At 46.8% G+C, this 24960-nt stretch overlaps 2 protein-coding genes and 1 long non-coding RNA gene across 7 annotated transcripts in view; 1 reads left to right on the top strand and 2 right to left on the bottom strand.

Moving 5' to 3' along the window:
* Nucleotides 1–2278, bottom strand: part of PLAGL1 (PLAG1 like zinc finger 1) — a 51493-nt gene extending 49215 nt beyond the window's left edge. For 3 of the 4 annotated variants that reach the window (XM_061989044.1, XM_061989046.1, XM_061989047.1), the window contains exon 1: nucleotides 2135–2278. The gene's annotated coding sequence lies outside the window, so the exon portion shown is untranslated. The remainder of the gene's footprint in view (nucleotides 1–2134) is intronic. The other variant, XM_061989045.1, reaches the window with a different exon arrangement.
* Nucleotides 2279–2394: 116 nt separating this feature from the next.
* LOC133624794 (uncharacterized) lies at nucleotides 2395–11932 on the top strand. 2 transcript variants are annotated; one of them, XR_009818108.1, is made up of 3 exons: nucleotides 2395–2570; nucleotides 4219–4370; nucleotides 11840–11932. It is a non-coding gene; the product is annotated as an uncharacterized LOC133624794 (long non-coding RNA). The 2 variants fall into 2 exon arrangements; XR_009818107.1 differs by lacking the exon at nucleotides 11840–11932 and having other exon boundaries at nucleotides 4219–4471.
* RSPH3 (radial spoke head 3) lies at nucleotides 8223–16415 on the bottom strand. The gene is made up of 8 exons (XM_061989048.1): nucleotides 16245–16415; nucleotides 15892–15979; nucleotides 15271–15412; nucleotides 13261–13406; nucleotides 12512–12715; nucleotides 11314–11476; nucleotides 9774–9860; nucleotides 8223–8687 (listed from the first exon to the last, which is right to left on the bottom strand). Exons 1-8 carry the CDS (start codon nucleotides 16364–16366, stop codon nucleotides 8440–8442), a joined length of 1200 nt encoding a protein of 399 aa, XP_061845032.1. The 5' UTR covers nucleotides 16367–16415; the 3' UTR covers nucleotides 8223–8439.
* Nucleotides 16416–24960: the final 8545 nt, after the last annotated feature.

The following is a 24960-nucleotide window of genomic DNA, read 5'->3' as shown; positions in this document are numbered from 1 at the left end:
TCTTACACAAATACTCTTTTTATCAATTTGCAGCATCCACATGATCAGAAAGATCAGGTCCTGCTTAAATGTCAGACATACACCTTGAGAGCACTCAACAACTCAAAACACAGTGGTGATCAACCCATTATGCAGTTATACTACTCCGGGATCTATACTGTCTCCCATTAGGTTTGTAAATGAGATTTTGACTGCTTTGATTTACAACACGCACCAAGAAAGTGCACACTGATGGTGGAACTTACTGCAGCAGCACGACAGCAGCAAACACACACAATATCAAACGACAATCACACAGCTTGTCACTGATCCTGTCGCTGTACCCGTACTTCTGTTTAGCAGTACAACTTGTGTTCCACTGAGAGCCACCTGCCCTGCACAACCCCATTTTGTGTTGGACAGTATGACAGCTCCTCAAGTACAGGGGTAGAGCAGTGCTCCGTGCACTGTTACTCCAAACCGACAACAGGGACGGGAAGGACTGGTGACAGGAAATTCCCAGTGACAGCACCTTTATTTCGCCCCAGTGAAGGGTCAGAGCACAACAGAGGTCCTGCATGTGCCAGATCAGTGGAGTACCACATACCTCGCAAGAAAAAGAGAGGCTCTTGTCTTGCAGGATAAGTTGCCAAGTCAGGACAGGACCACCTGACACTTTGCACCACTACATGTGATTAGGTATCTCGGACTTAAACAGACAGATTTTCTGCTAAGCACTGGGACAATCAAGAACTCGGCTGCACGTGTTGATGTTAATTTTACAACTGTAATACCCAGAGATCAGAGTGTTCACATTGGGAACCTCTTCCTTCCTCAATTTGTCAGAGCTGGACTTGCTAATCTCCTGGCAATAATGCTAAGCACATCCTCTCCTACTACTTCTTGGAAAGGGAATATATATACCCTTTGCACATTCCCATATATTGTACGTAGTCATGAAGACCTTTGTCATTAGGTGATATTAAGAATCCTGTATGTTGAACAAAGTGGCCACACACAAATATGTATGTGGATACAGCATGTACCCAGAAACTTAGTTTGGATTCTGTCCAATTTAAAATATCAGCTGAGGTGGGAAGATTACATTTGAACTCAGATTTTAAAGACACACTACTTTGTGCTCCTCATCAACTACTTGAAATATCTCCTAGAAAAGTAGTCAGCTTTACTGGCCCTCCTTTGTAAGAAGGAACGTACTTGTTATGCTCAAGTCACACAGGGAAAGCAACAGCCTGAACTCAGGAAACTGTCTGGCTGTCCCAAATTCACCTTTCTAGAAAAACAAACTGTCATTTGGCTATGGGACGCTGATTTTCAATGGAGAAATAAACCGAAAAATTTGAACAAAGTTCTGTACTTAAGAAAAAAAACCAAAAAACCGAATCGTATAATGTGGTAAATCCCTGCTCCTCGCGGGGAACAAAACAAAGAAAAGAAAAGGTCATATCTCCTGTAGGAGTTGATGACAGTTCAAGACCTGGCCGCAGCAAGCAGTCACCCCGCCGAAGAGGGACGAAAAACTGATGCAAACCGCGCTGCGGCCGGGATTCTGACGCAGGCGCCGAGCCCCCAGCGCCGATGTTTTCTCACAAGGGAACGAACCTCCCGGAGCACGGCCGAGCTTCAGCCAGCGGGAGGCCACCGCCGAACGCGCGGCGAGGCGCCGGCCGCTGCCCCACGCTCTGCCGTGAACGCCCCGTGAGGCTGAACACAGGCACGAACGACAGATGAAGACATGTGCACCCCCCGCCCCGGTTCCGAGGCCTTTCTGCTCCCCGAGGTAAGAAGGGTCGGAGCGCGCCCTTAGCCCGTCCTGGGGCTCTGGCGGGAGGTTCTGCGGCCGGACAGGCGGGAGAGCCTGCGCGGCTGATGGGGCTGAGGCTGGGGCAAAGTTGAGGGGGAGAAGGGGAACATAAACAAACAACGAACTACGAAAGTCGCCTGAAGGCGGACGCATGTGGCGCAATTCGCTTTCCTGGGGCGGCGGCGGACCGCCCGCCCGGCCCGCCAGCCCCGGTGCTCGGCGCTGCCGCCGCCCGGCCCCCGCCCCCCAGCGCTCCGCCGCCCGCCCTGAACGCTACCCCCGCTGCCCCGCGCGGCCCGGCCCGGCCCCGCACGCCGCCCCCTCGCTCACCTGCCGCCCCCGGCTCGGCCCCGCTCACCTCATGGCCCAGCTCCGCGGGCACCGCCCGCTCCCCCAGCACCGGGCCGGGGACCGCAGCGGCGGCAGCAACTCCTCCCGGCCCCGCAGCGGTGCCCGGCCCCCGGGGACACGCCTGGCGGCGCGGCGGCGGGCGGGGCGGGGCGGAGGAGGGCAGGGCCGAGGGGCGGTCGGGCCTCCCCGCCCCTCCCCGTCCCGTCCCGCAGCTCCGGAGCGGCGGGGCAGCAGCCGCTTGATGGGACAGCGCGGGGCGGCTGCCGGCGAGCGCTACGCGGGGCTGCTGCCAGCCGTTGGGCTGCGCTGCGGCCGGGGCAGCGCGGAGGCGGCACGGGAGCGGGGCAGCTCGGCCGTCGGTGCCCGAAGGCTCGCTCTGCAGCGGCGCTACCGGGGAACTTGTTACAAACGAAGTGTGAGTATCCCGCCCCGTGGCCTTCCTACCACCCGCACTGCCGCCTCCTTTCCGACCGCCGCTGCTGTGGCCCTACGGAGTTGTATTGTAAGGATCCACACAACCCCCATCTGCACTGGTGGCAGTTCGTTACTTCTCAGGAAGGCATCTCACAGCGTTAAGAATTTCCTGCACACATACCGATCTGGCTTTCTTATCTTGGGGTTTTGTTGCTTATTTGTACCACGGCGGGCTGAGGGACAGAGGAAGGGAACCTGTGTGTGCCAGCGGGCACTTCCCTTGAAGCAACCTGTGGCTGTTTCTTCTTGTCCTGTGGCTGTTTCTTCTTGTCCTGTCACAGGTCATCCTTGTGGAGATGCTTCCACCATCTCCATAGCCACCATTTCAGTGCTGGAAAACCACAATCAGATGAGCTGGGATTTATTAACTTGAACTGCCAGTGACAATGTATGTCTGTTAATATTATCCTATGTTAATGACCAAGGGCTGGGTGATATGAGAGAACCAATTGTTTGCAGTAAGGGTGAGGAGGAACTGTGAGGCAACAGCAAGGCTGTGCTGGGTTCTATGCTTGGGCCACAACCCCATGCAACACTACAGGCTTGGGGATGTGTGGCTGGAAAGCTGCCTCTTCAAAAAGCACCTGAGGGTATTAGTCGAGGGCTGCCTTAATGTGAGCCAGCAGTGTGCCCCAGTGCCCAAGAAGGCCAATGGCATCTTGGCTCGTATCAGGAACTGTGTGGCCAGCCAAGACCAGGGAAGTGATTGTCCCCCTGTAGTCAGCACTGGTGAGGCCGCACCTCGAGTACTGTGTTCACATTTGGGCCCTTCATTCCAAGAGGGCCATGTAGGTACTGCAATGTGTCCAGGGCAACAAAACTGGTGAAAGGTCTGGAGAATGTCTTATGAGGAATTCCTGAGGGAACTGGGGTTCTTTCATCTCAAGAAAAGGAGGCTGAGGGTAGTTCTTACTGCTGTCTACAACTACCTGAAAGGAGGTGGTAGTAAGGTGGGTATTAGTCTCTTTTCCCAAGTAACAAGTGTCAGGACACAAGGAAATGGCCTCAAGTTGTGCCAGGAGATGTTTAGATTCCATATTAGGGGGAAAAAAAATTACCAAAAGGTTTATCACACATTGGAACAGGCTGCCCAGGGAAGAGGTTGAGACATGTAGATGTGATGCTGTGGGACGTGGTTTAGTGGAGGACTTGGCAGTGTTAATGGTTGGACTTGATCTTAAAGGTCTTTTCCAACCTAAACATTTCTGTGACTCTATGATTCTATAAGATAGTGTATAACTACAGTGAGAGTACAATAAAGCAGCAGTCATGGCTAGACCGCTGCAATGTACCCCCCTGCCAGTAAAGAAACCTTGTCAGTGAGAAACCATGCTGAAATAGTTTCACTATTTCACTGTAATAGTCATACTGGTCTAAAGGCATCTCCTGCAGGAGGGCAGGACATGAATCTTCATGGCTTTGTTAACACCATGAGGCTGTTGCTGTATGCTGTTAGTGCTGCTCCTGCAGGCTCCCAGGGCTGTAGCCATGAAGGATGGACAAGGTGAGGTTCTCTTTAACACATGCATATAAACAAGTGTGTAATCACTTTCATAGGTATGAATCACTTTCATTTGTTCTCTCCACAGTTCTCTGAAACCCATGACTTCTGCCAGCAGCAAACCAGCCATTAATGTTATTCTCACCAAAATGCTCCCGGTCTGTCAGTGTGCAATGGATAAATGTGGAGAGTCCAGTTTGGTCCATCAAGAGGATTCTCAAACTGAATCAGAGCCAGGCAGTGAGTTTTGATATCTTTGCCACTTTTCAAGCAGTAAACATGGAGCTAAACTGCTGAGCTCGTTATTGGAGCAATGCTTTGGCTCTTTGTAGAGAAATCAACACATGCTACCGTTTGAGGCTTTCATTGACAGGTATGCAGCCTGGGCATGACTAGAAGAGGTACCAGGTTAACTCCTCCATGCTACAGTGGTCATTTGGACACAGTTCAATACCAAAATGTACTTTGTGACTGATTTCTCATGTTCCTGGGAGAAAACACACAGAAGTTTGCATCCTGGGTGCAGCACACAGACATGTTAAGAGTTGCTGACTATCTGAAAAGATGAATACAGGCAGAGAAATGTATTTTCCCTCCAATCTCATTCAAAGGACAGGTTGATACAACTCTGCTAAACTTTTTGAAAGAGTTCAGCCCAGGGCTGAGACATGGTGTGAAAAACTCAGCAGCTGCAATTAGAAAGCTGTGAAACCCACAATGCTCAAGAGAGGTTGTGGATACCTCATCCCTGCAAGTGTTCAAGTTGAATGGGGCTTTAGACAACCTGATCTAGTGAAAGATGTCCCTGCCCATGTCAGGGGAGTTGGAACTAGATGGTCTTTAAAGGTCCCTTCTAACCTAAACCATTCTGTGGTTTACGATCTTAGTGTGGTCTGTTGCCTCCTAACGTTTGTAAGTAGACCCTTTGCAAAAGGTCGACACCTTTGAGCTTTAGGAGGAGGGAAGTCCAGAGGGGTATTGCTGGGTAGGGTGTGCAGTGCGCAAGAGGCAACAGTAGTATTGGTGTGGGCTGTCCTGCCCTCTAGTGCCCGCAGCGACCGCTCCTTCTGTTCCCCTCTCTGCTCTTCCTCGCACTCCCACGCACACCCCGGAGCTGCAGACGCCTGGACCACCACGGCTGGACCACCACGGACCACCACGGCTGCAGAGCTGGCCACCCTGCAGCCTTACCTGCCTGCTGGGGGCAGCTGCTGCTGGACCAGTGAAAGGGGATTTGGTGGGTAAGGGCTTCAGGAGGAGTCCCCGTGGGGAGGTGGCGTGAGGGATGTGATGCTCAGCTGGGATGGCTCCCCCAGCCACCTGCATGCCAGCCCATGAGCCACCCTGCCAGTGGCAAGTTGTGCTTCTCTGCCTGTATGTCTTCCAGCATCACCCCAAACAGGTAACAGCTACACTATTACCGCAAATCCTTCCTCCCCTCCTCACTATTGCTCATGGTTTTCTGGTTCTGCAGTGACCAACAGGATGCAAGGGGTCCTCTCCCCTGCCAACCTGCCCATCTATGGGGCTGCATCCCAGTACAGGGATATCAATGGAAATCTGCCAGTGCAGCATAAAGCTTCACAGCTGTATGGCCCCATAAAAACATACCCCATCACAGCAAACTCTACCCTCTACCACACTACAAAGTGCTTGAGTGGTGTCCATACATTTTATCTAAGTAAAAATGCAGGATGTATGATTTGTTGGGTTTTAATAATAATTTAAGAATACACAATAGTGCCATGACCTATTTAAATAGTATAATTCAACACTTAATACATTTTTTGAGCAATCAAACACAAAGCAGGAGTGACAAAATTCAATATACTCCAGGGGATCACCTTCCTCTTGTAACTTTCCATACCCAAATATTCAAATCATTTGCTTAGATCTTTTCAGGAGTGACACATGACAGTCCTCTGGGTTACACTAAGGCCCCTGTAAATACATGACAAAACAATCATTCAATATTGAGGAATCCTTAAAACGGACCCACTGTTCCAGAAATGAGCTGAAATAGTCACAATGCTCATGAATCATGTCACGAAGCTTTGTTACTTCCCTAGGTAAAATTAGCCTGAAGTCATTTACCTGATTTACATGAAGTCATGACAGGAGTCCACATCATTATGGGGGGAAAAAAACCCCAGTGCAAAATCTTGTTCCTACTAAAGCTGAGATAAACCTTCCTCTAACTGCAATGTCTAAACCAGAGTTACATTTCAACTCTTTGATTCTAGTCATGTGTATAACAAGAAAATCCTCTTAGAAACTTAACAGGCAGATGTGGTGAGCACTGACTGCCTTACTTTATACACATAACACGTTTTGCCAGATGCTTTGAGGAATCAATCATAAATGAAAAAACAAGGATGCTTGGTTGAAATATGGTCAGTTTAGCAAACAGAGAAGTTTACAATCAGGGAAATATTCCAGCTCTGAACAGCAACACCGGGTGTGTTTGTCTACGTGACTCCAGACACTGTTTTATTGTGTTCATATTACATCAAACCACTGAGGGGATTTGTAGGTGGTTACATCTCATCACTTCTGATTTTCAGCCACCTACAGAGAGAGGTAACTACCTGATACCAACCAAAGGAGCTTTTCCATGTAATCAGTAGCTGCCCTGATTGTCACTGGGGTGTCGTAGCCCAGGATGGAGGGAATGCAGGGTCTGCCTTTGAAGCCACATGGACAAGTGGTCTGGGGAAAAGTCTGGGTGTCCCTTTTGAGGGTGTGAAATATGGAACAGGTCTTTGTCTCTTCCAGTGTCATTCCTGACATCCCACTCTCAGACTGGGATCTGGCCTGCTGGGTTAGCAGAGATCTTCTCTGACCTGCAGAGAGCAGGTATCACAAAGCAGCCTGCACAAGGACTTTTTCCACAGGTGCAGCTAGCAAGTAAACTTGCTGCAATGGAGCACAGATGTATTTTTCTGAGGGGAAAGCCTCACTTGAGGAACTGGCCCATGAACAGACAGATATAGATGGCAGTGCAGACGCACATTTTTCAGTCCTGTCTGGTACCATTTTCAGTGAACCATCAGGAAAAGATGATTACAAAAGATTACAAAGAAAACTGAGGCTGGACTTAGCGCATCGTTCAGCCCTTCAACAGTGCTCTGGGACTCAGGAAGCTTGGGAGAATTTTACACTGTGCCATGGTTTAACTGCAGCCAGAAACTAAGTACCATGCTGCTGCTTGATCATTTCTCCCCCCTACCCTGGTGGGATGGGGAGATGAACTGAAACCAAGTAAAACTTGTAAGTTAACAACAGTCTAACTGGTTGGGTTCTTTAATTTTTTAGTTATTAATAGTAATGAAAAGGAAGATAACAAGAGAGTGAAATAAAACCCAAGAAAGACAAATGCTACACAGTGTAGTTGCTCATCACCCACTGACTGATGCTCAGCCAGTCCCTGAGCAGCAACCCCCTCCCCCCAGCCAACTGCCCCCAGTTTATACACTGGACATGATGTTATATGGTATGGAATATCCCTTTGGCCAGTTTGGGTCAGCTGTCCTGGCTGTGCACCCTCCTGACTGACTATTGTGCCCCTCCTGACTGACTATTGTGCCCCTCCAGCCTTCTTGCTGTCAGAGCATGAGAAGATAAAAAGTCCTTGACTTAGTTTAAACACTACTTAGCAACAACTGAAAACATCAGTGTGTAATCACCATTTTTCTCACACTTAATCCAAAACACAGCACTGCACCAGCTGCTAGAAAGAAAAGTAACTGTCCCAGCCAAAATCAGGACACAGTGGCAGGAATTCCTAGTGGCAGATAACTCTAACTTGAAGAACGACAGCCTATGCTATTGCTTGAGATGCCCACCCAAGTTTGTCAGGAAAGGAGAGATTTAACATGAATGAAAAGAAATTTAAGTGCTGTTAGTAGCTACCTTTCAAAACAGGGACAGTAAGGAAATTCTATTGTTAGAGCATTATCAAAGCACCTTCAAAGGTTATTAGGGTGCTCTCAATGTCCTTCTCATGACCTCCTAGCACAGGGTGTAGGACATCACTACTTTCCAACTGTAAATGACCCAGGTTTTTGATGGATTGGACTGTGCAGAAGGGTATAGAATTTCACTGCCATTTATTACACTAGTAACTTCTCTCTTGACTCTTACAGCCTGAAATCAGCAATATCAGCATACGGAAAACACACTTCGATGCTCTACTGTTGCTTAGGTTTGTCCTTCAGCATGGCTAGGGCACAGTACTTGTAAACAGACAGGAAATCATTTCTTCTTTCTAAGACATTCATCTCCATTTACTCAATGACTTGCCTGCTTGTTATTCAGTTTCCAAATTATCTGTTCCTGCTTGATCCGATTCTTCTGACTGGAAAGAGGTGCGACGTGAAGGCTGCTTTTCATCAACAGGATGGTCAGTCTCTTCACTCTCTGCAGCCAGTTGGTCAGCAGTGTCTGTCTCACCAGCCACCTCAGGTGCTGCATCTGTTGGCCCAGGCTCTATCTGATCAGACTCAGGTTTATGGCTAAATGCATCTAGGCGGTTTTCAACCACTGTACGAATCAAGGCTGAAACAGAGAAAGCCACCATTAACAAACATGGAGGAACAAAAACATAACTTGAAATGATTTTATATGTTAGTGACCTACAGCTTCTTAAACAGGGGGAAAAAACCCACAAATAACACTAAAAATTAAAGAATACATGAACAAGAAAAAACATTCCTGCTGCTATTCTGGCAAAATGAGCTGTTTCCACTGAAAGCACTGATTTGAAAGACTTCACCCAGATTGTTTTGTTCACTTCCTCACAGTCATTCCTCACTTCCAGAACAGGTCATCCTGTGTAGTGGGTTTGTGTGGCCAGGTTTTGGTAGCAGGGGGCTACAGGAGTGGCTTCTTTAAGAAAAAGCTGCTAGAAGCCTCCCCCTGTATCTGATAAGGCCAGTGTCAATTTGTCCTCTGAGAGTACAAACATAACTGCTTTTACTGAGGGTGCTTCCTTTCTAGTTCACAGTTCTTTTATTGGACAGGGACAAAATAAATCCTTTAAGTAGCATCTTTCTTCAAATAGGTTAAAAATGGATCATTAGAGACTTTTCCTGTGCTTTTGCATAAGGACGGGAAGAAGCCACAAATTGTCTCAGCTGAGGCTGTGTCTCAGGGAGCTTACACAAATTAAGAGACTTTCACGGTATACATGTGTCTGTAGACAGAATGGGCTTTTCTATTCTCACTACAGAGAACAGCACAGCAATGGTGGCTGTGCCACACACGAAAAATGAAAGTTTTATAGCACAGAGAAGAATTAGTGTTCTTTATAATCACTCTGCTCCTGGCAAATGTATTTCATTTCCTAGTATCAACACCTCTCAAACAGTGTAAAACCAGCAGAGAGAGGATAGCGCAGCACTTCTGTGTATGTATGTAAGTAGGTAACACTGATGTATGCAGTAGTTTTCTAACACAAAAAAATGTTTTCACATAGCAAAACAAAAATAAAATAAACATGAAAAGCCATGGGTACTTGTAGTTCTTGCTAAAATGGCACCTCCTGCCTTAACCCACACTGACCCTGTCAATGTGTTCTAACCAGGGAAAAAACAATCAAGAACAGCAAACAGCACAGATTACATTCCAGGACTGGCAACTTACAGTCAAGCACTGTCCTTCCTAGAACCTTCTTCTCTAGTGTTTCTTCCACTTCTGCCATCAACCACGGAAGGAATTCTGTCTCAATATCTGTAAGAATTTAGCAGGAAGAAAGAAAGAAAAAAGTCTTTTTATTAAGAATGAGCAACAGGATCTCGGGGCTGTTTTTCATTTGCTATGACCATTACAGGATTAACATCCTTGCCAAAAGATGCTTTGCAAGAGTTTCTTATCTCCTGTCTCTCTTACTGAGGTTCCTTATCATTCTGGACCCAGACCAGAGTTCTCTTAACTGCAGTGAGTTTCAAAGGAGCCTGGCAGCCTTGAAAGGCTAACACAGATGAGATACACAGTAATGTTCTAGTGAGATGAAAATAGCCATCCTGAACAAGTCAGGAGAATAACATTTCCTGCCCTGCTTTCCAAAGACATCTGGCTTCTGGTCTGCTGAAAGCATTTGTTTCCTTTGACTAAAGATCTCTTGCTTAGCTGTGTATTTCTCAAATCACGCTCTTTTTACATCGTGGCCCCAAGGCCTGCCTTGTTCGCAAAATACACTGTGGTTCTGCATTTGCCCCATGACTCACTCTGGAAAGTGTCATCATTCCCTAGCTGCAGTCTGTGCACTTGTGTGTGGCCTGGGGAAGTGCCCTAGGGTGCAGGATAGTAGCCTATAAGAAATGCTGCTGATTCTAAAAGCTTGAAAGTCACCAATGTAGAACTCAAAAAATATTTTTGGGGCCTAATTCTAATTGACTCATTTCTCCCTTGCTCTGATAATCATGAAGAAAGATTCATAATGACATACAGATCTCTTTGTCTGTCCTACAGTAAATTTACTTCAATTTGGATCTCTCGTTCTGCTGTACCAATCCTAATGACACATTTATTTCTTTCCCAATCAAAAGCAGCTCTTCTCATCGTCACACTGTCAGCTCTTGCTTATTCTTGACTGCTTGTACAGACAAGCAATAATGCTTGTTTGTCTTAAAAAAGAGTTCGAAAACTATGAGTTTGGAAACTATTGGTTCAGCCACAAATGTAAATAATAGAACCATAGAATGGTAGGGTTCGAAGGGGCCTTTAGAGATCATCTAGTCCAACCCCCCTGCAGAAGCAGGGCCACCTAGATCAGATCGCATAGGAACATGTCCAGGCAGGTCTTGAAGACCTCCAAGGAAGGAGACTCCACAACCCCTCTGGGCAGCCTGTGCCAGGGCTCCCTCACCTCAACAGGGAAATCGTTTTTTCTAATATTTAAGTGGAACTTTTTGTGTTCCAGCTTCATCCCGTTACCCCTTGTCCTGTTGCTAGCTACTATAGAAAAAAGGGATGTCCCAACCTCCTGACACCCACCCTTTAGATATCTGTAAATGTTAAGATCTCCCCTCAGTCTCCTCCAGACTAAACAGCCCCAGTTCTGTTAAATGAATAAAGCCTTACAACAGTATCCAAAATAATAGGACAGTAAGCTGTTTTGTGGTCATTTTGACCTTTGTATTACTCAGTTCACACATTAAAACAAACCAAGCAAGAAACCAACCTCTTTCTATGGGGTCATAAAAATATCCACTGTCATGAAGATTGTTGAAGACCGATGGAATGAGATCAGCCAAGTAATGCTGAGCAAATGCCCGAGCTGCGATTTTCTCAGTGGTCTCTTTCTGGTGCTGCAGCAGCTGCATGTGCTGGAGTTTGCGACGTTCCTGTCAAAGTAACATCGTATGTGAAACTTTCAGCTGTTACTCCTTTGATCTAGACCTTGAAGAATGATCGCAGTGCAAGAGTTATAAATAGCAAAGATAACCAGATACTTGTTGGCTCTACTTGGTATTTGCAGCCTCAAACTTTCCCAAAAACTCTTCATATGAAAGAGTGCTTGAAAGCAAGCTTGTACTCCACCTGTGGAGTATTAAAATCCACAAGGACTAGAGGGAAACATGTTCCTTTGGTATTCCTTTTCTGATTTTAGCAAGTCTGTAAAATAAGAGCCCCGCAGTTGGCCAAATGAAACCCTTCTCTGATACCTTAGTATGCATTAATCTCATGACTCTGCTTTATTATTGCAGATCAAGCTGATTGTTAGCCTTGGAATGAAATGAACTTGGATCAGGATTTCCTGAACTTTTCATCTTTCCAATGTTATGTCCTGTTTGATGTAAGAAAAGATTAAAACTAAAAGTGGTTCAAGAAAACATTAAAAAACTCGGGTATACAAGTCTGATGAAGAGTGTGCAATTAAGACTTGCCTTTTCTGTTTATTCCTATTTATTCCTATTTACTAGATAGCACTAATGTAGCTTAATACTTGGAGATCTGAGAGGTATGTGTGCACACACAGTAGTGCATGCTTAGGGTATGAAAGAGTCTGAGATGACTCTCTTACTTTCAAGTACTCTTTACTGTTTGTTTAGCAGCTGTAATGAAAAGTCTTGAGTAACAGTTGCACAAGGTACAGAAGAAAATGCTGTTGAGCTTGGACTCCTGATCAGGTGTCCAAGTACACCAGATTATTATACCACAACTTCTCCAAATAAACACAACAGCATGGTGCTGGTGCATGAGAGCAAATAGCAGAATGCAGCTGTACGGCACCAAAATGCTTAGAGAAATATCCAACTTGACTGTACCCTTTTTGGGCACACTCGCTTATTCCACAGCTAGTCTTTCAGTACTGGAAATGGTTTTCTCTCTTTTGATGAGCATTCAGACAGGTCTGTTTTGCTCTTAGGAAGTCCTACCTTCTCCTCCCTGTATCTCCTGTCCTGCTCTTCCAGGCGCTGCACTTCAGCCAGCTCGGCGTTACGCAGCTCTGCATAGGCCTGCTGACGTGCCCACAACTGGGCCAGCTCTTCTTCCTCCATGACTTCCAGCAAAGCTTGCTCCACTGTTTTCCCAATCAACACTTCCAGGATTGGCTTGACTTCAATGTCAAAGTCAAACAACTGAGAATGGGAGTCAGGGAGACAAACATAAATGATCCCTGATCACAATCACTCTCAACACCTTGGCAGACAGAAAAGGGGGATGAACAAAGCCCTTGTGCTGGTCAGGGCTGAGAAGTGAAAATGGGAGGTCAGTGTCAGCTAAGGCAGGAGGATTAATGCAGATGGGGGCTAAGTGATGAGTGGGCTACAGTGAGACACTGCACACCCTACCATAGACACTGTGAGGGCTGCCAGGGAGAAGCAGAGCACTCACCCTGTCTCTGTGTTTCCAACCCTTCCTCAGGCTGGATGCCTTCTATGGGGGAAAATGTTTCTTAACATTGTGATTCTTATCTGAAGGCAGCAGAACCAGTGCACATGGAGAAGCACCTTCCTTAATTTTGCACTTAACCTCACAGCAGACACTGGAGGCTTTTTTTCTTTTTTGGCATGTTCTATGAGGATAGGTTTCTTTCTGTGTCAGCTTCAACTTTGCATCAGAATTGTGCTTTGTGTGGGAGACATGTTTTGACAGCACTTGAGAACCTGACTTCGCTTCATACCTCTCCTTCTTCAATTTGCGTGGCTACATCTTTCCCTGTTTTGGCTGGTACGAAGAACGGAGTGGGTGGTCTGTCCAAAAATGCACCTGTCTGACACTCTGCATCAACCTCTATTACCCGGTCACTAATCTCTTCCAAATACAGTTCTAGAAATAAAAGCACAATGGATGCTGAAAGTTAGATTAGTTTCACTTTAACTCTCAATTATTTGTGGTGACTCCACATTACATCCAAAGAGCACAATAAAATGTCTTCAATAGTGTTTTAGTTTGGATTTTTTTTATAGACACCTCAACTTAAAACATAGATCAGTTTGCTGCATAGGCAAACATGATGCCACATTCTCTGTAATCTCAGGTGCACTTCTTGCAGGTGATTCAAGATCAAGGTCTTCAAGACCCGCCTGGACATGTTCCTATGCGACTTGATCTAGGTGAACCTGCTTCTGCAGGGGGGTTGGACTAGATGATCTCTAAAGGTCCCTTCCAACTCCTACTATTCTATGATTCCTAAAACGGTATTTCACTTACTACGTTTCAAAAGATAGAGACTAGAGCATTTTAACCCACCTTGCAGAATAAGCAGTTCCTGGTGGAGTCAACAGGATAGGACAATTTCCAAAAGGGATTATGGTTGCCTCTCTACTAATGAGTAATACTCAAAATGTACATTTTTCTCCACTGTGTGTGGCAAAACAGAACACTGGATCTGTTGAGTTTAAAGAATTATCATTTACTTCTGGCTCTACCAGAAGCGGCCTTGGGGTAACCACAAACCTATAACATCATGTGCTTGACTTGAATGACAGCTGTCTGTTTATCTGTAGTCAGCAGGAAGGATACGAGACCATTACTTCCACACTAGACAGTCTCCTTTGCCTCCAACAGTGTTTGAACAGCAAAAAGCTGCTGTATGCACTGGAGGTGGTGCAGTAGGTCTAAGAGGGCAGGGACTAAGGGAACATTCTGACGCCAAAGACCGTGCCTGATTAGCACAGAACACAGCTGTTTTCCCAGTGTGTAAGTCAATCCCATCTGAAATTATTTTCAGAGGGCCTAGCAATACATTTGTGGTGGTTTAGTCCACCCAGTCATAAAATCACTCCCCCTCCTAAACTAGACAGGAGAGAAATATAACAAACGGCTTGTGAGTTGAGATAAGGACGGAGAGATCACTCGGCAATTAGCGTCACGGGCAAAACAGACTCAACTGAGGGAGAAAAAGGTTTGATTTATTAAAGAAACAATAAGAGCAGGGAGATGAGAAATAAAACAGTCTTAAAAACACTTCCCTGTTGCTGCTGCAGTTTAGCAACTGCGCAACAAGTTCTTCCCCTTCTCAAATATGTTATTCACAGAGCTGTTACCTCCATCACTAATTGGCCAGGCCTGGGTCAGGTGCAGGGTCCAGCTTAAAATTGACTGACCCTAACCCTGTCAGCTACAGGGGAAGCTTCTGGCAGCTCTTTTTGTTTAAAGAAGCCACCTCTGTAGCCCCCCTGTTACCGAAAAACCTGGCCCAGGCAAAACCACTACAACACTGCACTCACCTCATCATTACCCCACTGCCAAGTTTTATTCTTCCTACAGATAAAATTGTTTTTCCACCAACAGAGCAGTTTCCTATTCTAAATTAGGGTGTGTCCCCAGTCTTAGCTGTGACTACACTCAAGCAAAATTTTTAAACCCCCTCAATTTTAAGCATAAACTTCTCAGATGATGATGGAAAGAATAAATGAAAAAGTCTCAACTAGAGTTCAAGAATGTACACTGAAACCTGACAAAAAAAACTCAACCCAGAGCCTCTGGGAAAATGCCACTAATTAGCCAAGTTTATAAAATACAACTAAAAATACGGGGCTACAAGGAAAGGATTAGAGAACCTCTGCTTTTAGAATTCTGTGATTATAACCATATGTGATTCTACAAACTCCACCATCGATTTAATAAGTGAATATAGGACAAAAAGGTTTTGTTCTCAGAGGAATTCTGAAAAAATGCAGTGTTTTACCTGTCTGCACGTGAACATGCTCTCTGCCTTCCACAGGCTCAGGCGTTCTTACTTGCATTTGCTCTCTTGCACGCTTTCTAGCCAGTGCCCCTTCCCGTGCTTCCCTCTGCCTCTGAATCTCAAAGCGACTGGGTTGGGTACTCTGAGGAGGGATAAAGAAGAAAAAGATCCCACAAACCAGAATACACTTTGTACCTGAAAATGCTACTAATTTATCTGTACAGGAAAACGAAAGCTGTTGTTTGATTTTAATGCTACAGAGATAGCCTTTTGGATTTACTTTTCTGGGTCCTGACCCTACATTTTCAGTTACTTTAAAGACTGTAGGGCATGAAACTAAAAAGGTATGCTGGCTGCCTACAGGCACATACTAATGGCATCTAGCACTAAGAGCAATTAGTTGTCATTTGGAAGTGGATATTGTATACTGAACCCTAGGTGGTGAAGTCCTCATCCGTGGAGATATTTAAGAGACGCATAGATGAGGTGCTGAGGGACACGGTTAAGTGGTAGGCCTAGCAGTGTTAGGGTACTGGTTGGACTTGATGATCTTAAAGGTCTTTTCCAACCAAAATGATTCTACGATTCCAAGCTGTAGCAGGATGCACACACAAAACATACCACAGGCATGACTTTAAGGGCGTAAGTGTTGCCGCGCACCACTCTCCTGTCATACATGAGGTTGGCGTAGCGAACAGGTTCCTTTTCTCTGCAACAGCAAGCACAGGTAGTTGTGACCGAGCTGCAACCTATATGCTATCATCTCAAACAAGCCAGGTCTTCAGAAGGCCGAGGCGTGCAAGCTCTACCCTCAGGCCTCGGGACGGAGGCAAGGCGGTGGGGTCTCCCCTCCCTGGGAAGGGGGGCGAGGAAGCCGGGCTGAGGGGAAAGGCACGAAAAGCAGGAGGGGGCAGCGGTGGCCGTTGGGGGCCCGCAGGGGCGGATGGCGCGTCCGGCCGGACACCGGCACTCACTGCTCGTCCGGCGTCGCTCGGTACTTGGGCCGGGCGGGCAGGGCGTGAGGCTGGCTGCGGTAGCTGTAGACGACGGCGGGGGCCGCCGCCATCTCCTGCTGGTAGGAGATGGTAGGCAGCATGGCGAAGCCCGGCCTGCGGTAGCCGGGCAGGTGCAGCGGGAGCGGCCGCCCGCTCTGTGGCGGCCGTCGTCAAGGCAACGCGCGAGCGGGGCGGGGCGGCTGAGGCGGGCTGGGCGTGCGCACCGCGCATGCGAGGCGAGGCGGCGGGGGCTGTGGTGCGGGGTGCCGGCGGGAGGTGCTGCTGCTCAGGCGGGCTGGGCGTGCGCACCGCGCATGCGAGGCGAGGCGGCGGCGGGGGCTGTGGTGCGGGGTGCCGGCGGGAGGTGCTGCTGCTCAGGCGGGCTGGGCGTGCGCACCGCGGATGCGAGGCGAGGCGGCGGCGGCGGGGGCTGTGGTGCGGGGTGCCGGCGGGAGGTGCTGCTGCTCAGGCGGGCTGGGGGTGCGCACCGCGCATGCGAGGCGAGGCGGCGGCGGGGGCTGTGGTGCGGGGTGCCGGCGGGAGGTGCTGCTGCTCACGCTTTGGCGCATTATCCCGCCGTGGGAGAGCGCAAAGCCTGAGGGAGGCGTGGGGAGGGGGGTGCCCGCTCGGCGAGCTCTGGGGCGGTTAGCGGGCAGCAGCCGCTGTGACTGGGCACGCGGTGTGCGGTTGGTGGCGCTGCCGGCCCCTCCCGGCCCCTCCCGGGCCGAGGTCATGAGGAGCTTGCCCGCGAGGCATCACCGTGCTCCCATCCTGAAAGGCAACCCGAACAGCTGAGCTCACAGTTTTGTTTTTCCCACAAAAGTAGGGGATTTGAGTACTGTAAAGGTGTCATATGATGGGAGGTAGGAGAGTGAGGTGAGCCCTCGCTATGCCATCACATCCATAGTAAGCTGCATGCCCTATCGCGGGAATGTGTTTTAATGTGCCTATGAAGAATTTCCATTAAGAGAAATAAAACAGCAACTAAGGGTTAGTGATACAGTGATAGCTCTTTTTTTAACCCACGTGGGTAGTAATATGCTTTGATTGCTTTGGCAAAACTGAGCATATACAGTAACCCGTGCCCTTTCCTTCTGGGATCCTTGAATAAAATGTAAACCGTGTATGAAATGCTGCTTACTTCAGTGCAGTCATGTTTCCATGGCAGATGTCTGTGCTCCGTGACAGCCGTGTGCAGACAATCACAGACAAGAGAACTGCAAGTAGAAGAGGGTGCTTCACAGGAGGTGTGCAAAGCACAGGGGGAAGCTGTGTAGCAAAAGAGAAGTACAACAAAACCACTCCAAACAAACAAAAATCCCCAACAAACCTAGCAAGAAGCAAGACCAAGTGTGGGAAGCAAAGGAAAAGAGGAAGGAATGGTTCTGTAATTAGCAATTGGAATGGGAGTCTTGATGACAGGGGGACAAGAGGATATGGGGCTGCTGGAACACAGTGCAAGTGTCACTGGAGTGGGAGGGTAGAGCAGTCCTTGTATCTGGGCAAAGCTGATAAATGAACAGCTTGGTCCAGCCAAGCCAGAGAACTGTGGCACTTAAATTTGACCAGAACCAATATAACTCTCTGATTCTGGGGACCCAAATTGAATTTTATGACAATTTGAGTTTGGCTGTGCAGTTGTTTCTGCTTTCAGACTAAGGACTTAAAATCTGGGTAGACATTTCCAGGCTGTTAGGAACATAGTGTTTTCTGTTTGCATGAAAAGCAGCTGCAGCATAGCCTTTAAAAATATCAGTCTACACGTGTCCAGTAAGGAATTGTGTGTGTTTGATCAACAACCCTAGAAATGTGGCTGAAATGAACTGAGTGGGGAGATGACAAGAAGAGGGTCTGTAACCATTGGAGCAAAGTTTTCTGAGGAGCTGCCTGTTACACACATACCCATTGCCCACAAATCTTACGAAGATGGTGTTGCATCGCAAGTTCATTCTGTTAAGCTGGCCCCAGTCTAGTGTCTCACCCAACAGGTGAATTTCTTCTTCACCTAATATGTGCACTCATTGAATGTCAGCAAGTCTCCTACTTACCTCTGTGAAACATGGCTAACTCCTAAGTTAACAGTTTAGTGCAGAAATATTGCAAGTATTGTGTGGGGGAGGTGAAGGTCTCTGATTTGGCAGGTTAGCAGAGCTTTGTGAGTGACAAAGCCATGCCCACGAAAAACTTCTTCCTTGCCCCCTTTTATGTTGTTTTTCTGCTAAAAATACCCCCTGAGTTCTGGAACATTTCATGTCATCACAGGAGTGACTGCACCGAGGAGCCAAAACCACATTGATTGCAGTCAGATGGCTAGGCTGCTGTTAGTACCCATAACTGTGCTCCAGGTCTTATAGTCACAGTGGCTGTTCCACGTATTCTTTGGAGGATTGACTGGGACCTGCACAGATCTCAGTGCAGGTCCTGGCAAGGAATCAATCAGCCCATATGGCACCTAAAAAAGGTCTTTTGAAGTGCCTTCAGCTGACTTGAAAGGTACAAAGCAAGGACTTTGTCCTCTTCCAGTTTTGCCGTGAGACTGTTAAAATGCCCTGGAGCCACAAACAGACTATTTTTATGTGTTTGTTTTCATGAAAATGTCCTGGCATTGTACCAGGCCTTATGGCATGCCCCGTGGCTTTCTGGATGAGAAATGAGTTTATTCACAGCCAAGAAAATGTAAGAGTGTCAGCATCTAGTAACCAAAGTTGTGCATCCACTATTTCCTCCAGCAGCTGGGACGCATACTGTAACTACCAAATGACAAATACAGTATAAGGGGTCTACAGTGCTGAGTCTGAGTTGTCCTGGGGCCCTAGCTTGGACATTGCTAGCTTGGGAGGCCTCATGCCAAAATGCTTTGCATTATGATATGATGCCAATGTCGTGGTTTGGGCCCACCAGGGAACAAAGACCACGATTAGCCTCAAGTACCGAAGAGGCTGAGAATTGCTCAAGGGCAGGGAGGGCTTAATTGCCGCTTAAGGTTCAGGACAAAACAGACCAGGCTACTCGGTTTGGGGAAGAAAACAGAAAATAATTTAATGCAACATCAACTAAAACATACCCCCCCCAAAAAAAAACCCAAAACATAACCAAAACGAAACAACACAGAGTAATACATCAATGGAAAGTCCAACCAGCCTTTTTAAGAACACCTTCCCCCCACACCTCCCCTCTTCCCGGGCTCAGAGCCCTGATCCCGAGGTTTTTACCTTGCCCCCCCCTGAACGGTTCGGGGGGGCAGGCAGTGGGGGTTTCAGTTAGTCTGTTCCCAATAGCTTCTGCCGTTCGTCCCTCCTCAGGACGGGTGAACTCCACACCAGTCCTCCCTGCGAGTCCGTGGGGTAACTCACACACACAGCAGCCCTGCACGGGCTGCTCCGACGTGCACCCATTCCAAAGGCTGCAGCTCCTCTCTGCCTCTCGTGTGGGGCTGCTCTGCGGCGTGCAGGCTCTCCAGCACGGCCTGGGCCATGGCCCCTCCCCACACAGTCCCTCGCCCGTCCGGGCTCACTCACATGGAGCTGCTGGTGGCTCTCAGTCCTGCCACAGATCTCCACAGGTTTCAGGGGCACAGCTTGCATTCTCGCCACGGCTTGCAGAAGGGTCTCCGGTCTACTGCTCCTCCTTCCTTCCTCCTCTGGCTGAAGGGTCCGCGTGGTCGCCTCCATCTTGTATCACTCTTACACCTCCTGCCTCGCATTTCAAATTCCCGTCCCCTAAATAGTGATGGCAGAGGCGCCAGATTGGCCCAGCCGGGCCGGAGGTGGGTCTGAACCCAGGAGCCGGGGAAGGGTCCGCAAACTCTTTACCGGGTCTTCACTGCAACCCACTCCCCTTGTTACTAAGCCAAAAGCTGCTCCTTGCTAAACCAGAACACCAAGCAGACTAGCTGTGACCAGTTTCCACTATCGTAACTTCTGCAGCATTACATAATTATGGAAGGAGATTTACAGAGCCATGTTGGAGACAGACAATACTTAATTATCAAGGAAGGACATTGAGGGGCATATTGCCCTCCCAGAGCATTGCCTTCTGTCTGGAAAGGAACATAGCTGCTTTTAAAATTACAGGAATGGGCTCCCTGATGTAGTACTGTGTGATTACCTGAAATTTGGTTAGATTTGGCTCTCTTTGGTCCTGAGATAGAGTATTAAGCTTTATTTCTTACCCCCCCAGACCTGCAGATAGAGGGACAGAGCTCCCAGTCTTGGGACTAACTGTACTTGAGACCAAAATGCCGTCAAGCAGATATCACTGAATCACAGAGCAATCTGTATTGAAAGGGACTCTGGAAATCTCTAGTGTAACCCCCTTGCCAAAGCAGGGACAAATTCCAAGATAGATCAAATTGGTAAGGGCCTTCTGTCAGGTTATGAAAATCTTCAGGCATGAAGGTGCTTGGGGGTACCCTTGAAAATCTCAGAACGCATCACACTGATGCTAATCCATGTCCTGAGATGTCTGACAGAAATACAAAAAGCACATTACAAACATGGAGTGCATGTTTGCAGTGTGACTGCAGAGATGAAAGAATCACAGAGCCCAAATGAGGTGTGGATGTACTATTTGCCCCAGTGATGTGCCACAGTTTTTTTGTGTATGGGGTTGTTAATCTTGATATGTAATTGTGAATAGAAGCCAGTTTTATTCTTCAAACGAAAATTGTTAAACTTCCTTTTCTCTGTAGCAGCACAGATTGCTCCTGACTCCAGTCCTGAGCTCACAAGTTTGGGCAAGAATGGGGAGTCCAGTTCTGAAGGTCTTCATTTCTCCAACAGTAGTCAAACCCCAGATTTTATTATTCACGATTTCCAACCTAAATTAGCAATCTCGCTTCCCCCTACCACTTCACTTCTGATTCTCAGCACCGTTTTCCCTAGGTTCCCTTCCCTCCATGTCCCTGACAAGCTTTGATTTTCATCATGACATGCCTGCTCTCAGGGCTTGCATTCTTGCCCTACACCACTTCTGAGCCAATGACTGGAAAGAATTATGGAGTGAGAAAGGCGGAGAGTAGAGCAGTGCATACTGATTTTTAAACTATCATTCAATAAACTGCTAATTGGAAAAGCAATTGTTGGTGACCTTCATATTTAGGCTCAAATAGACTGTGTGCTGCTAATCCCCTCCACCTCATTCTTACCTCTTCCATTCTTGAACAGCGTTTCCCCAGTGTCTTCCTTTTGCCCCAGGAAGCTCTGTCTTATTTTCCATTTCCCTGTACTGAGGACAGTTGTTCAACTGCTTTAAACTTGAAGAGTAAAAAATGAGAGTGACCTGCTTCTGTAGCTTGGTGTTTGTCCATCTTGAAATTGCCCTTTATCCCATCTGTGGAAGGCAGAGCAATGCCATTATTTGGAATGAAACTGCACAGTCCAAGAACTGCACTGGGCATGGGGAAAAGGCAGACTCTGATGTTGAATAACTAAGTACAAGTCTTCAGTCTTTGTCTCAAGACTATCCTTCCTGATCACCTATGGTGAACTAGTGACTACTTCACGCTTTCACACACCTAAAACTGTCTTTAGGTGTCTGTAGCTCATAAGATGGGTGTGCAACTGCATATCATGTCATGTAACATTGTGTACTCCTTGGAGTTCAGTGCTCTGCGAAGTTCTTGAATGATGCTGCTGTTTCTTTCTCACCTCGTGACCAGTTGTGCTAAGGAAAACTGGCTAAGCTGTGCTGCTGCACTTGCTGTGTGCAGTCACAGCTTTATGAAGGAGAGACAGAATTTACACCCGTAGATGTGTAGTGGGGGCAAAAACCTTTCTTCGGTGCATGGAAGAAGTAGACATATATGCCCTATGCATAATGAGGTTGAATTGCACAGCCCAATAGACATATATGCCCTATGCATAATGAGCCCAAGACTGTGCAGCAAGGATGTGGGGAAGAAGGCAAATCTCTAATCTTGACCATAAGAGCATCATCTCTGATCATCTTTCTTGGAATCTGCTTGGGTTTGGTGTAAACATTTATTTCAAAATGCAGTTTTACAATTTTCATCTTGGCTTGTGTGATACTGAAGGTGCAGGGTTTGAATTTGGACTGTAGCATCTGTCAAGGAGGTCAGTGTAAGATTTGTGGGTTGTGGGAAGGATTTCAAACAGCCGTTGGATCAGTTCTGCAAATAACTGATTGGCTAAAGAGCGAGTCTTGTTTAGAAAGAGTGAAAACCTTCATAGAAACCTCTACACCCAGCAGAGGAAGCAGAGCTCAACGGATTCAACCCGTTTTGGGATATGTGAGCTGTTTGTTCAGACTTACGTGCTGGTACTTCCTGTTAGGAGCAAAAAATAATCAGTGGTTTCCTCTCCCCTTGTAGAAGAATATGAAGATTTTGGAGTGGGCTTCACTCAGAAGTGATGTTTGAATCGGTGCGTTTATCACAGCAAATGGAAAACATTGTTTTAGAACAACAAAACAAGAGTGATGCATGCTATAGAAACAAAAGGGATCAGATCATTAACATTTCTGAATAACAGAGAGGCAGTAAACCAATTTTCACCCACCATCCCTGGATACTTGCAGTTGGCTATGTATGTGAGAATCAGCTGTCCATATGAAGAGTATATCCCTTCTCCATCGGTGGCTGCCCCTTTTCCCCTGGATATTTCTCTCTGTTTATTGTCAGACTTTTTGTTTTAAAAGTTGCTTCCTCTTCTAAGTGTTCAGCCTTCAGAAGTTCCTCTGAAGCTTTCACTCTGTTCTGATGACATATGCGATAAGGGCTGCCTACTAACAAAATTCAGAGAAAAATGTAACCAGAGCATCTAACCAAGGTGGGTTTCCTTTTCCTGTAGTCAGAAATTGTCCTCGTGGAGACACATGACTGCCACAGTAACTGCTATCAGGTTAATGCTAGCAGAGTAGCAGCATGTTTTACCTCAATTTTATAGCTGGATGTGATCAGTTATGGGCATGAAATGCTTGCTGGGTTAGACAGACAACCAAGCCACTTGGCTAACTTCATGGCTGCAGAGTTTGTCATGGAGGTTTTGGCAGTGAGGTTCCCTTTATAGGAATCTTATAAGAAGTTTCTATGGACACATTCAGGTGTCAGAAGGATAAAACTCCTGACAGTCACAATCCCTAATCTTCCTCTAAGGAAACCCTTGATCATAGAGGTTCTGGAAAAGAGGCATTGGAAGTCAGAGGCACCTTAACTTGAGAAGTCTTTTATCTACTGTAGGCTGTCATTCAGAATTCTGGGCTGCCTACCTACATCTGAGCAGAGCTCACCGCTGAGATAGCCAGGTGGTATAATCTCTTGGCTTCACTATGGCAAAAATTTTGTTCTCTGAGTCAAGAGACCTGCCTGGATGCAATGAGAAGCTGAAATTGTCACTTGCAGTGTATGGGCGATGAATGAGTTCAGCCTAGGAAGAAGCAGTGCTGGTATGGTGCTGCAGCAAACCTCCTGGTCTCCTGTGATGAGTTCATATGCCAAGGCCTGGGAAATAGACTTCAGATAATAGTTGGCCTCCAGATGGACACTGCATAATTGCACTTGCTACATCTTTACTGGCAATGGCTGCATTAATGAAATATGCACAGTTATAAGCAGAAGAGGTAGCTTGGACAAAGTATAATTGTTGATGAGAATAAAGTCTCTGATTATTGGTGAAGCATGTAGCTTAAATGTCTATGAGGATGTATTTATCACTTTGGTTTATCTATTCCTATGTGTACAGGGACTGGTGTTCAGTTGAAAGTCACATGAAGAAAAAAACCCAGAAGATAAGGAAACTCCCTTGGTTCCTCCTGAGACGTTGGCCAAGCTTCAGGTGTATCTTGGCAGCGAATGATGCCAGATATTCTGCCAATGGAGTTAGACATTGTTTATTCAACAATATAAAAAGCTGGACCCTCTTGCATTGACTTTGGAGACCTCACCTACGAGTGGATGCACTGCGTAGGAGCTCCCAGTTGCCAGGACAGGCTCTCCAAACCCTCTCTACACACGAGGCTCCCCAGAAACTGCAGGTCTAGATGATGGTAATGTATTACCAGGGCAATTGGTGATGTATCTTTATTGCCATTCCACTGTAGTAATGATTAGGTGCGTTACTTTGCTTATGCTTTTTGCTGCTTAAGAATAGGAGTGTCGTAAGCTTTTTGCTTATTGTTGTAACTGAATGCTTTATCTTATTTTCTGTAACATTTTTAAAGCAGTCAGTAAAGTAAGGTTAATCTTTCTATTGGTGTCTGTGTCCTTTCCACCGCCCCCCATCATTTGGCAAAAAGTTGGGCAGCACATGAGTCAGCACCAAAAGCAGAACAAGCAGCAGAGAAATAAGAACTCCCATTCCAAGACTAAAAATAACAGAGATAGGATTTTCATCTGCTGTGATACTTCTTCCTGTTGTAGCTAAAGACATTTGATAGCAGTATGACAAGATGGAATATGATGGTAAGAATGGTCTGTGTGCAACTCCATCCAGTATGTTACTGAGTTGTGAGACCATAATTTCATCATTAACTCTTAAAACAATCATTAGCTTTTTGACATTAAAGTATAATGTTATATTATTGTCCAAGCACAATCCCAAAGCATTCCATTTTGGCTTTAGTGCTATGGGAAAATACAGAGATCTGTTTCTGAGCAAAAGGCTGAAGAGGTACAATCCCATTATAAAAAACCCAAACAAACCCTGGAGTTGTCTGCTTTATTTTAGGTGTCAAAATT

This window comes from Colius striatus, chromosome 2 (genome assembly GCF_028858725.1).
Source record: "Colius striatus isolate bColStr4 chromosome 2, bColStr4.1.hap1, whole genome shotgun sequence".
In the NCBI taxonomy this organism is placed as follows: domain Eukaryota; kingdom Metazoa; phylum Chordata; class Aves; order Coliiformes; family Coliidae; genus Colius; species Colius striatus.
Note: the sequence above shows the minus strand (reverse complement) of the source record. Positions and strands in the feature narration are given on the sequence as shown.